Source organism: Myotis nattereri (assembly GCF_964212035.1).
Source record: "Myotis nattereri genome assembly, chromosome: 13".
NCBI classification, from domain to species: Eukaryota; Metazoa; Chordata; class Mammalia; order Chiroptera; family Vespertilionidae; genus Myotis; species Myotis nattereri.
The window spans coordinates 43,996,256-44,010,029 of record NC_138088.1 but is presented as its reverse complement, the minus strand read 5'-3'; the positions used below and the strand labels follow the sequence as shown (position 1 = coordinate 44,010,029).

Below are 13,774 nucleotides of genomic sequence, written 5' to 3'. Positions count from 1 at the left end.
TCTCCTCCTCTCACTTCCTCTCTAAAATCAATAAAAACATATTTTGAAAAGATAAATAATATGTAAAATAAACATAAAAATATAAGTGATAACATCTAGCAAATACAGAGGTGCCAAATGAATGCAGGCTATAGGAACAAAGAAGAAAAATGAAAAGAGAAAGTATTTGATGTATTCAAATAAGTTGAATCAGGTGGTTAAACGGTGGCCAGGAGGGTATGGAATAAACACTAATATTTGAGGATAATGACATGGAAAAGGCAGCCATACTTCTTTTTGACAAAGTGTTAGCATAGGGATAAAATCATAGAAATAGTAATTTTGCAAGGAGCCTTTGAAAGCACTTACCTAATTCATGGCCTTCGCTTCACATGTGAAGAAACATGTCCAGAAAGATTGTAAACTACCCAAAGAAAAAAGCTGGAATTAGAAAACATGCAGGGTTCTTAATCCTCATCCACGGTTCTTCCTGTACTGGCAGCCTAGTCTAACTTGGGGCATGTTCCTGAGTTTACGGGCCAAACTTGGTCTCTTAGAGAACAAACTTTCAAGGAAATCAAATTCTCTTCTAGGAAATGGCAGGCATGATCTATGGAGAGCTGGGAAAGTAACCAGGTAAAGGCTGGTTTGATGTTTGAGCTTCAACGATTTCCAGGTCCTCAGAGCTCCAGGGCTTCTCAGTTTCCACCAGTAGCAGGTGAAGACCCTGCTCAGCCCTGTCCTAGTTGGTAAAACCACCAGCAAAACTTTATAGACCACTCCAAATTCATTATCAGCAAAATCTGGTTTGGGTTGCTATTTTAATTAGTAATACCCATTTAGAGGCTTGAAATTCAGAGGTCTTTAATCTATTGGGCTTCTTTTGCCACAGCTGTCAGGTGATCTCCAGGCTTGGGTGGATGGGTGTTAAAAGGATTCAGTGAATCCCTTCTACATGAATGCTCCTATCTCAGGGCCAACTTTCCATTCTCCAAAAGAGACTGTAACTTCTCTGTTCCCATTTCCATACTCTTCTGTTTTAATCTAGCCAAATCCCTAATCATAGAAAAATTAATCTCTGGATGATTTAAAACAGACATAATAGTTTAAAGGAAGAAAGAAGATGAAGGCTTTTAAAGGATTTTTCATGATAATCCCACTACCATGTGATCTAGTTCAGATATTGATTCACTAGTTAGAGAGTATGATATTTTGGCCCCATTTCTTCCACAAGGCAGGAAAGTACAGAGAGAGATCAAGCTGTGAAACCACAAACAAGAGCACCACCAGGCATAAGTCTAAACGTCGCCCTTGCTTCTCTCTCCCATCAATTAGAGGAAGTTCAGTGGTTACTGCTTATTCTGCAGACTGGTGATGAAAAAAATAAAGATTTTGTTCCATAGAAAGTTGTTGGGAAGTGATGTTCGTCCCTTACAATTATTCCAGATTTGGGACAAACCTATCCATGTGCCCACAGAACCAAAGTCTGAATAATCAGTTTTGCTCTCCATACCATGCCTCTAAACCAATGGTTCTCAACCTGTGGGTCACGACCCCTTTGGCGATCGAATGACCCTTTCACAGGGGTCGCCTAAGACCATCCTGCATATCAGATATTTACATTACGATTCATAACAGTAGCAACATTACAGTTATGAAGTAGCAACGAAAATAATTTTATGGTTGGGTCACAACATGAGGAACTGTATTTAAAGGGCCAGAAGGTTGAGAACCACTGCTCTAAACTGTTCGTTGCTCTAGCACAGCAGTTCTCAACCTGTGGGTTGCAACCCCTTTGGAGGTCGAACGACCCTTTCACAGGGGTTGCCTAAGACCATCAAAAAACATATATAATTACATATTGTTTTTGTGATTAATCACTATGCTTTAATCATGTTCAATTTGTAACAATGAAAATATATCCTGCATATCAGATATTTACATTACGATTCATAACAGTAGCAAAATTACAGTTATGAAGTAGCAACGAAAATAATTTTATGCTTGGGGATCACCACAACATGAGGAACTGTTTTAAAGGGTTGCAGCCTTAGGAAGGTTGAGAACCACTGCTCTAGCATAATGTCCTGTCTCTAAAAGAAATAGTGCTGACCACAGAGTAGTCCTTCAATAATGGTCAGTGGCAAACAGGACTGCCAGAGAGGAGAAGATCCAAGTAGTTGCAGGCAATTTTTATGGTAAAAGCAAAATAAGATCTCCTTGTCATCCATGGAGGAACAACGAAAGTCAAGCGTACCTTTTCTCAGCAAGGAAGACCAAAATCTTTTTCTTGCCCTGACTGGTTTGGCTCAGTGGATAGAGCGTCGGCCTGTGGACCGAAGGATCCCATGTTCGATTCTAGTCAAGGGCATGTACCTTGCTTGCGGGCACATCCCCAGTGGGGGGTGTGCAGGAGGCAGCTGATCGATGTTTCTCTCTCATAGATGTTTCTAACTCTCTATCCCTCTCCCTTCCTCTCTGTAAAAAATCAATAAAATATATTTAAAAAAACAAACAAAACCTTTTCTTTCTACTACCCGATAAACATCTTCAAACTCAAAGGAAGGTAACTTATCCTGTAAAAATGAGAATGACCTACTCAGGGCATTGCCTCACTCCCTTCTCTGGATTTGTTATAGGGCTGAAATGCTCTATGATCTTGACAAGAAACTGAAGAGACATTGGAGCTCTGATCTTTCGTTTTCTCTGAAGGGAGCTAATATAGCCACCCACATTCCTTTACTTTGCTTAAACCAGACCTTCCCCAGAACTGGTTATGGATCTCCCAATGAGGAACAACCCTCTTTTCTCCCAGAATCAATAAAGGTCTGTCCCTAATCTTGTAATTTCACCAGTCTAAGGACAGGCTCTCAGTGGCATTCTCACAACTAAGTTATTGGACAGCTTGGAATGGAAATTATGATGACAGAGAAGGAAAAAGCCAATTCTTCTTCCTCCATAATCCATATTTATTCTTCCAAATTTAGGACTAGTTAAAAATAAACAAGAAGCACTGAAGCCCTGGTAGTGTGGCCCAGTTGGTTGAGCGTCGGCCCATGTACTGAAAGGTCTCCAGTTTAATTCCCTGTCAGAGCACATACCCAGGTTGCATGTTCAATCCCTGGTTGGGGTGTATATGGAAGGTAACCAATCGATGTTTCTCCCTCCCCCTCCCCCCTTCTTCTCTCTCTCTCGAATCAGTGAAAGGCATATCCTTGGGTGACAATTAAATTAAAAAAGAAACACTCCAAAGATGTTCTCCAAGAAAATACCGTGGTGGATCACCACTGGGTCTAGTTGTGCCTAGACTCTGAAAAAGAGTTTCAACCAATAGCTAGTAATTTTTAAGATAACATTGTTAAGGGTATAGCTCTAGATTCAGCCTTCCTGAACTCATATCCTAGCTCTACCACTTACTAGCAGAGTGGAGCTGGTTGAGACTCAGTTTTCTCATCTGTAAAATGGGGATGATAATGTTTATCATATAGGGCCGATAGTGAGGATTAAATAAGGAAATGCATATATAAGGTGCCAAGCATACTGCTTGATACACAAAAAGTGCCTCATAACCTTAGCTGTATTATTATCTCTTTCATTTGAATGACTCCATGAATAACTGCTTTCTAGGACTTGAAATTCCAACTCCTGCCATAAATGAGCAAATGCTCCCCTCCCTGACTTTCTGGAAGAGACCTTTCTTTTACAGGCTTACCAATGAGGGATATACTGTGGAGGAAAGAACACATGCTTTAAGGTTTAAACATCAGCAGCTGTAGACAGGCAGAGTGGCAGGCTCTCTCCTGGAGAAACAAACATGCTACTACTATTGATTTCCTCACTGAAATTGTGTCACAGCTTGATTCTCGGCACTCTGAAGGAAGAGACCCACTGTTACATTATAGATTTTTCATAGCACCTAACAGTCCTAAGAAACAGTAAACATTCAACATACTTGTAGACTAATTTAGTAACACTCAGGCCCAACCAAAAAGGAAAGGAATCTCTCATCAAGGTCACACAATAAGATTAGAGTTAGGCCATTACAGTACACCCAGCACTGTTCTCAGCACTCTAATAGTTTCTAAGGCCCTCAAAGCCATTTCCTGCCTTTAAGGAGCTAACAAGCAAAATGGGGAGTCAAGATAAACCACCATGAAGGGCATGCCCACAGATGTAAGCACATAATAGGGTTCAGCCGGTAACACTAAGTGTGGATTGGAGTCAGCTGCAAAACTAACCAGTGAATAGGCAGCCAGGTTGAAGTCATGTCACACCTTTTAAGACAGGGAAAAGGACGGAATCCAAGGTCTCTTCTATTTTGTCTGCCACTTCCTCCACTTTACATTACTGTGTCAGCTACTTCTGAAGGCAAGATTCTCCATCAGCGAGCAGGGCCCCTGAGACGTCAGCTGTAGGGACAGCCATTACCTCTGACAGGTCTGTGACTCTGGCACTGACAATTTAGGCTCCGCCTCAAAGGCAGATTGTTCAGGCTCAGCTCTGATGTTGAAAATAATCCTACAAAAAGGATGAGCAGCCCTAGCTGGTTTGGCTTAGTGGATAGAGCATCGGCCTGCAGACTAAAGGATCCCAGTTCGATTTTGGCCAAGGGCACATGCCTGGGTTGTGGGCTCAATCCCCCCACCCCAGAAGGGGGTGTGCAGGAGGCAGCCAATCAATGATTCTCTCTCATCATTGATGTTTCTATCTCTCTATCACTCTCGTTTCCTCTCTGAAATCAATGGGGGGGAAAAAGGATGAGCAAAAGGTTAAAAGGGTGGGAAATAATGTTACTTTACTCCCAAAATACACAATCCATAGTTTTAATTTCTTAGAAACCAGGTTTGATCCATTCTGAACTGCCCTTGTGAGATGTGTTCAAACTGAGAAGGTAATGAACACAAGCTTGCTGTCAGGTCATATCGTTTTCCTTAGTTGTCCCCTAATTCTCATTCGGCTGGGAATTCAGTCCAACAGCGATTTGAGATTAAGCAGTTTTTCAGGCACAGGACAAAGCCTCCCTGACATCAAGGTTGGATAGCCATTGCCAGGAACTTTACCAACTTGACTGTTCTCCTTTGCTGCTGTCTTCAGGGTAGAAGTTATTTCCCATTTTGAAGGCTCTGTTTTAAAAAATGGGGCACAGGCTCTTGAATAGACTGTGAGGAATGTCTATTGTGTGTGCTAGGGGGAGGGTGTGAGTCTGTCTGAAATTTAGTCAGCAATTTTGAACTAACTTGGTGCACTGGGACCTCTTTCCTTCCTGATCCTGATGTCACCACGAGCCTCAGAATCTGTATGACACAAGGCTGGCCTCTGTGGGTATTTCTTTTTATATATATATATATATATATATATATATATATATATATATTTTATTGATTTTTTACAGAGAGGAGGGGAGAGAGATAGAGAGTTAGAAACATCGATGAGAGAGAAACATCGATCAGCTGCCTCCTGCACATCTACTGGGGATGTGCCCGCAGCCCAGGTACATGCCCTTGACCAGAATCGAACCTGGGACCTTTCAGTCCACAGGCCGACGCTCTATCCACTGAGCCAAACCGGTTTCGGCATCTGTGGGTATTTCTGATCAGTTTTTCTTCAGTATAACTTGTATCCCTTTGCACTACCAAGATTGGTAAGGTTGGCAGTGGTAGGTACTGGGTATTCGCTAACTTTTGACTGATACATTGCCAGTTAACTCAGGACAGTGTGGTCATTATGGGAAGCCAGCTTTCATATTGAACAGAGAAAGTAGATTTTCTCCTCACCAGAATCTGCCATATCCTGAATGAAGATGTGCAAGGCCCTCCAGGCTTATGGTTAACTCTATCTGGGGATAAGCAGAACTGCCAAATGCTCATTGTCACCAGAAAGAAGCTTTCATCATATAATTAATAACTTTTTATTGCAGTGGTTCTCAGCCTTCCTAATGCCGCGACCCTTTAATACAGTTCCTCATGTTGTGGTGACCCCCAATTTCACTGTTACAAATTGAACATAATTAAAGCATAGTGATCAATCACAAGAACAATATGCAATTATATATGTGTTTTCCGATGGTCTTAGGCGACCCGTGTGAAAGGGTCGTTCGACCCCCAAAGGGGTCACAACCACAGGTTGAGAACCGCTGATTTATTGACTATTCATTATGTGCCAGACATTGGACAATCATCTCTTTTCATTCTCATATCAGCCTTATGAGGTAGTGTTATCTCCATTTCACAGATAAGAAAACTGAGGCTCAGAGACATTATGTGTATATGTTTACATAGCTAATTAGTGGTCAGTGGGACCAAAATTCAGGTCTCTCTGACCTTAAGGCCTATGTCATGCCCTTCCCCTCCAGAGACCTCATGGGAGGGGTTTAGGTTCACCCCGCCCTCCCCCCAGTTTGTTCTTCCCTAAACTGAGGCCTTTTGTGTCTTCCACTTAAATCCAGAAGATGTTCCTTTGTGATGAAGAATCATTTATGCACATAGGATCCTTGAGATAGTTTGAAATGGGCTGTGAAGACAGTTACTCTTGAGTCCCAAGAGCTCTCCAGGTAGTTGTTTAGTCATTGGGATGATAATGTTTCTATCAATTGTATGTTACTTTTAGGAACTCAAAATTTTATTCCCATCTCATTTTAGGAAGACAAATTCAAGTTCCATTTTATAGAGAGAAGAGCTAAGGCTCCAAGAGGTTAAGTGAAGTGTCTGAGATCCTATAGTAAGAGTGGGACTACCAGTTCTATTCTGTCAGGCCTCTTGCCAGGATCCACGTTTCTGTCTGATGAGGGTCTCGGGGGTGGGGAGCAGGTATGGACTCCTTAGAGAGCATGTGGCTTACAGGTGATTTACTGACTTTGGAGCTACTTTGAGCTGAGGTGGTGAGCATGGTTCTAGGAAGCCCACAATCCCAACAGCTGATGACAGAAGGTAGGCTTGTACTTGGAAGATGGATTAGGGAGGCATCTCAGCCAGGAAGCCAGAGACCAAGGCTGAAAATTATGGTAAAACCTAAGGTCGTTAGGCACAAGTGCTGCCCTTGCCACATCCCAGGCCGTTGTTGAGTGTGAGGTCCAAATGGGGCATGTTCCTGAAGTGTGGAGTTACAGAAGGCAAAGTCCCAAACTAAGTCCCGAATGGGCTAGAGCTCTGACTTGAGCTTAGAATGTCTTCTTTTAGGAATTTAAGAGAAATGATGAAGGCAGGAGATGGCAAAGGCTTGGTGAACTGAAGGGCAACTTTCCCTTGGGTAAAAGGGGGCAAAAAGAAGTAAGGGCTGGACAGAGGAGAGCTGGGATCATGCACTAAGTCCAGCAAGGCCTGTGGTTTTCTTCCAAGGGGCTGGCAGTGCAGGGACCTTGTTTGCTTTCACCTCCCTGCAAAAAAACAAATGAATTTGTTCTGGCAGAAGTCAACTTCACTGGAAAAGGAAAAATCCCTGTTCTGAGTGAGATCTCAGAGCTTCCATTCTGCCCTGGCAGGAAGAGACAGTCTAGGTGATCAAGGCAGCCTTGCCTGAGGTGTGAGGCTCTTGGAATGGAGCATCTGTTGACATCCTCACCTTCTCAGTAATTGGCTTTAGCATGGTATTTGTCTTTTGGCAACTGACACCCTTCAGGAAAGGCTGAGCCCATGTTGCCGAGGCTGCCATTGTTCAGGGTTTGGGCAGCATGTATTCTATTCTGCCTGGTTTCTGGGGGCTGGTTCATCTTGGAGGCGTTCGGCCTTTTTCCGGACTTGAGCCATTCACTTCTGAGCCAAGACCTTGGCTGTAGATATTCCAGCCTTGAACACAGCCCAGGACCAGGTTATCCTGTGGGCGATTGCCATGCTGGGTACTGGCCCTCCTCCTGTCAGAGCTTTCAAATGGAATTTGAAGCAAGAGAGCCAGCTCATACTGGGGTCTTGGGATACATCGGCAAAATCACCTGAGGAGCTCTGGAGTAGTGATCCTAGAGCCTAGGCCAGACTTTTGTCCCTTCCCCCCAGACTAGGGTACACAGCCTTCCCCGTGTTCTCCATCCATACTCTCCCCTCAGGAATTCTTGGCAGGCAGAAGTGTTTGCTACCAAATGAAGTATGCCCTGGCACAAGACTGAATTGCTGAGAACAGCCCAGAGGCACCTTTGCGCCCTTCAGGAGTTTATCCTTGATCCCTCTGACCAGTCCTGACTCTAGCTTATCCCCTTCACCCTTATCTGCTGTTAGAGCTAAGCCTCTCTCATTACTCATTCTCCTAAGCTTCCTACTGAGCGGGGAGCTCTCCATGCCATCATAGACTTCCCTCCCAGGTCAGATCAAGTTGCAAAATAGCTACCACCCAGACTGTCAGAGTGAACAGTCATTTCCTCTCCTGGTCTCTCCTTTTTGCCGAGCTCATTTCTTCTAATTTGATGTAGTGCCTTTCTTCCTAATTGTCCTTGCCTTTAATTCATGGTCTTGTAAACTGAAGTCACATCAGGACCAGCTATGAGAGTCCCTTCCTTTTGGAACAACAGAGATCCAAGGTTCCTGGAGTCAGTTGAGTCTGAATCCCTACCATACAAAGTCAGAGAGAGGTATGATGGGGGAGAGACCCACATCAGAACAAAAGATGTGGTTACCTCTAGCTTAGTCTAGAAAGTGTTCTCTACACCCCAAAGCTGGGATACCCAAAAGTTCGATCCAGGCAATAGATAGGAAGCCTGAGTTGGCATTGAGAGATGAAAACAAGTGGCAGATGGTGCTGAGGAACATCCCAGAACTGAAGAAATATAGTTCCCAAAAAGGAAGAAGGAAGGATACATTGGCAAAGTCTTACAGAGCTGCTGTGGCAACCTGGCCAGAGAAAGCTGCAGGATGTGGCTGAGAACACATTTCTGGTCTGGGGACATTGGTGAGCTTAGATGCTCACTATTCCGTCACCTCTTTCATGCTCTTTTACCATAGGCCTAGTAAACAGCCTTGGTGGCCAGGCTGACTAGTCAGGAAAAGTGGGGAACAGAAGAGATTAGAAAGTGATCCCGGAATCCTGAGGAATTGCTCCCCGTGTTTAGGGATTTTTTGTTAAGTAGTGAGCAGTGCAGTAGGGCAGCAGGAGGGGCATGCATGGGGCCAAGTCACCTAGGGTTTGCCTGTACTAAGCCCTGCCTGGCTCTTGACCTCCCCCAGGTGCTGGAGGTAGTACGAGCCAACTATGACACACTCACACTGAAGCTGCAGGATGGCCTGGACCAGTATGAGCGCTATTCGGAGCAGCACAAGGAAGCTGCCTTCTTCAAAGAGCTGGTAAGTCTGCCCTGCTCCATCTCCATCTGTGTCTTCTGGGGACCCTTTCCCAACCACTGGGTTCTACTCTGCAGCTGAGTGTCTAGAGAACAACTGCAGTATTCCAAAGGCTGATGAAGTGTGCAAACTTCTCTCCCAAAACAGCTCAGGACCAGGCAGTGAGAGAAGACATTCCCTAGGGTACTGGTGCCAGGTTGGGAAGGGTGAGAAGCCCGAGACAGCACTGCCCACCTCTCTTCTGCAGCCATAGAGACAGCCCTTGCACAGCTCCAGCTGGGCCTGGGGTTTCACATGTGTTCCCAGTGGCAGCTCTGGCTCATTACTCCTTATCCTGTCTAGAGAGCAACTAATAAGAATAATTGATTCTTCTTATGCAGTCACTTTCTAAATTCCTAACTGGTTCCTGGTCTGTGTGTCCCTCCCCCACCCCCCAAACTGAGTTCTCTAGTCTTCACTCTCTGTCTCTACTCCCACTTTCCAATCACTCAGCTTCCTACAGCCTCCATCCATGGCCACCTGGAGCAGTGAGCATTTGCTCTGCCTCCTACTCCACCTCCCAGTCAGCATCTCTTCACAGAACTGGCCTCTCCCTGTTGATGGTCCCCCTCCTGCACACTGCTCAGAGCTACTCTCAGGAAAAGCTCAACCTCCCTGTAGTCCTGCCACTCCGCCTGCCTGGTTGCACATGAACATCCCGGCTGAGGGCTGAGACCAGGATACACAGGCCTCTGTACCTATTTCCCATGTCCTCAGACCTCCCACTGCTGGGCAGAAATTGCATCAGCCCAGCTTTTACTATTCTCTGCTGACTGAGTCCAAGATGAAGATTCTGGATTTTATTTAGCTCATCTGTCTTGAACTAAACACAGCCCAACTCTGACCCTAACTTGACATTTCCAGGATTTTGGACTTCCCCAGGGTGAGAAAGACATACTCTGGGTTGAGTTAGCTGGTAAAAAGGGAAGCCTTTAGTGTAAGGAAATAGAGTATTTTTATGGGGTAGTTGGCAAGTCTTTAAGGTGATAGAGAATTACTGGGGTCAACTTAACAAAGAGACTAAGTTATTGGGAGATGGAGATGGTTGTGGAGGAGAACATTAGAGGAGCTCTATCTCAAGGCTCTTTGACACTTGCTGCTACCTTACTCAGCTCTCCTTATACCTGTACCTCTGGCATAGGGGAGCAGAGACAGTCTGGTAGGGTTGGAGCTAATGAGCTTGAGCTGCTTGCTGTTTGCCATGCCTCCTTTTCCTCTGCTCCCAGCCTGATGACTACATTATCTTTCCCATAGCAAAGCAGAAATTGAAGGAAAACTCCCTGGACTTTGGGGCCCAGCAGAGTTATGCACTCTTTTTCTCCTTCCTCCCTCCTCCCCTTTTCTCTCATACAACATTCACATCTGTTTCCTATGAATGGATCTCCTTCCAGAGTCAGCTTAGCCCTCTGACCCCTTTTCCATTGATCTTTTCCCTGCTGACACAGGCACCACTGCCTGCAAGGTTCTGGGTCTGTGGGTAGAAAACATGTGAGGTGAGCAGGAGGGACACAGCAAGGGCACACTCCAGACTTCCTCTAAAGTAGGAGCGCATATTTGTGGTATGGAAAGAGGGCTGGACTAGGAATTAAGAAACCTGGGTCCTGCCCAGGCCTGGGACTCACTAGCCATATGGCCTGATCCTGGTGATTGTCCTCCATAGATCATACTCCTGTCATCTATGCCAGATAAGGCCTGCATCTCTAAACGTTCTTCCCAACCCCAAAAGGTAGATAAATACAAATGGAGAGTGAGAAGACTAGAAGTGCATCCAAAAGGGGGTAATTCCAGAGTGTGAGCCCACTAGCATCAGTTTCTCCTCCATCACCCTGTGCAAGGCCCAGGCAAGGACAAAGGCCTGCCCTGTCCTTACTTGTCTGTGCTGCTTCCACCACTTTAGGAGCTCAGATCCTCCTCTCACATCCACGAGAGCTTCTGTCTCCCAGTCTCCTTTTCTTCCCCCATCACCGAGCTGTTTGCTCATTTGCCTGCCGGGATGATAGCTATTAAGGATTTATTTCCTGAGAGAAACTTCTAGCACTGAATCTTGGCCTTGTGCCTCAAACACTGCCCTCTACTGTTTGTAACAACTCTCTCTTCTTTTCTCTCTGCCTGTGTCCTCCTTCCTATCTCCCCCCACCCTTTCCCAGGTTCGATCCATTAGCACCAACGTCCGGAGAAACCTGGCCTTCCACACACTCAGCCAGGAAGTCCTGCTCAAGGAGTTCTCCACTATCTCCTGAGACCAGCCGCTGACTGCCCTTACCCATGAGGCTTTTGGGCTGGAGGGGGAGTCAGAGGAGAGGGGGCTGTCCCCAAGGTTGGAGAACAACACAGACACCCAGTTCTCTCGGTGAAGGCCATGCTTCAGGGGAGCTTGGACAGCAGAGGCCAGAAGGGGCCAGCCAGGGATAATCTTATTTGGGGAGGGGTGGGTGGGCACGGAGAGAAGGCTTCCTGGACATCCCTTCACATTTCTAATCGCAATTACAGGTTGAGGCTACTGACTAATTTTCAGGTGCTGTTGGGGCAAACCTTAGGGTGATGCCAATACCCTGAGGATCAAGGGCTCTCCAAGGCTTCTGAAAACAGACAACTCTCAGATGTAGGTGGAACTAATTCTGCTTCCTTTGGCCTGGGGCTCAGCTGGACTTGAAAACTGTCTTCCCTGCCCCTGCTATCACTCTGTCCAGTCATTAGGACTCTTAGCTCAGGCTTAGGGTAGGGTAGGAATGGAGTATCTTCTTCTGTTTTCTAAATCCAAAGCTGACTTATCTGGGAGACTGAAGATTAGAATCCACCCAGTGCTCTGCTGTGCAGCCATCACTTTCTGGATTTGATTCTTGGTACCAGCAGTACCTGTTACCTTTCCCCTGCCTTCCACCCATTGGCTCATCACACTTTAGGGTCACAACTTTAGCTTTTCATTTTCAAATCTGGTTTAAACTGTCTTTAGGATGTTTGTGTGAAATAAACATTGACAGGTTTTCTGGAGCCCTCAGGTGCCTACTTAGCTGGTTCCTTTTCCAGCAGCCTCCCACCTCCCTAGCCACCCCTCCTCTGGGAGCCCTGCCTGCCTCTGCCTGGCTCCCTCCACGTGTTCCACCCCCTCACCCGGCTGTTGTTTACATCCAGCCTGCCTGAGAATTTCCTCTGGGGAGGGATCTGTTTCTAATGTGGTTTGGTGCCTAGGATGGAGAGAACCTGCTGGGGGCATAGTACCCTCCATCTGAAAGAGGCCAGGTGAGCATCATGGAGAGGCCATCCCGTCTACCCACATTGTAGGTGAAGCCAAAGGCAAGACTCCTGACATTTGAGAATTTGGCCTGTGATTCCTCCTCTGAACGGCCTCCATAGGACTACTGTAGGCTTTCCCTACCCAACAGCTGCCTCCTGAGTCGCTGCTGCTCTGAGATCCTCCCTTTCTAAAACACTTCCTAAAGCCTCAGGATGGCAGGGAGCACGCAGCACAGGAAGAGTCTAGGAGTGAGTGCAGGGACCTCCCTGGCTACTGTTCCACTTAAACTTCCAGGGAGGGATACTTGCCCCCCAACCCCCGCTTGGCACCAGGGTTCTGCCTACAGCATTGAGCAGATATGCACTATGAATCCAGTACCAGAGAATCCACCAACATACTGCCATGGACAGGTGTAGATTAAGAGATCAGCAGCTTGGGTCACCTCTGCTCACTAGATGGATAGCTCAACCTGGGGCATTTAGTGGAACTGGAGCTGGAAGCTGGTGGCAAGCTGAAATGATTAAAAATTGATTTGTATGGGACAGTCTTTTTAGTGTCTTTCTTTTTCCTTAATCTCTTACCCAGAACTCATTTCTCAAATACAGCGTTAAGGTAATTTCCAGGTACTGGTCCCATTTGGCTATGGGGGCCCTGCCTATCCTTATAGACTCTCCTCTGGAGTCTCTGGGCCACAGAGGAAGCAAATTCAGTTCAGAGAAGTCCTTTGGGTGGAAAGAGGGAGAAGGAAGTCCCCTTATCTCCAAACGCGGTATTGAGGAGGGCAGCCAGCCCATTATGGACCCCTGCTAGTCCTTCCTATGAAGTGAATAAGTGCAGGTCAAGGGCATGAAGTCATAATGGATTCCAATGTAAAGGCCCTTCCATCTCTGACCTAAACACCTTATGCTAAGGACTCTAAACAGGAATCCCGTCCCCTCCTAGAACTGAACTCCAAAGCATCTGCCCGTGCTCTCTCCATTCCCCAGTGTCTGGGCCAGGTCTAGAGGGACCCTCCAGAGCCAGGGGAGAACCAGGACCAGGACATCGCTCCCAAAGACAGTCTTTCCTTTGGCTGCTTGTCCCCTTTTCATGTCTAGTCTCACCATAATTCCTGCTGGGTTAATTGAATCAAATGCTTGGAAATTAAATCCAATGAAAGGAATTGAACGTGTTGGGGTCATTTTAGCAGAAGCTTTCGGTCTAAACAGGTCACTCCTCCAAAGGAGCCATTGGGCAGGCAGGATTACCCGGGACACTGCCA

General features: G+C 46.0%; 1 protein-coding gene across 1 annotated transcript in view; it reads left to right on the top strand.

The window, feature by feature from the left end:
* Positions 1–13,055, top strand: part of ARMH3 (armadillo like helical domain containing 3) — a 156,488-nt gene extending 143,433 nt beyond the window's left edge. The window contains exons 25-26 of the mRNA XM_081104370.1: positions 9,126–9,242; positions 11,426–13,055. Coding sequence (XP_080960496.1) covers positions 9,126–9,242; positions 11,426–11,518 — 210 coding nt within the window. The 3' untranslated portion in view covers positions 11,519–13,055. The remainder of the gene's footprint in view (positions 1–9,125; positions 9,243–11,425) is intronic.
* The last annotated feature ends 719 nt before the right edge of the window (positions 13,056–13,774 follow it).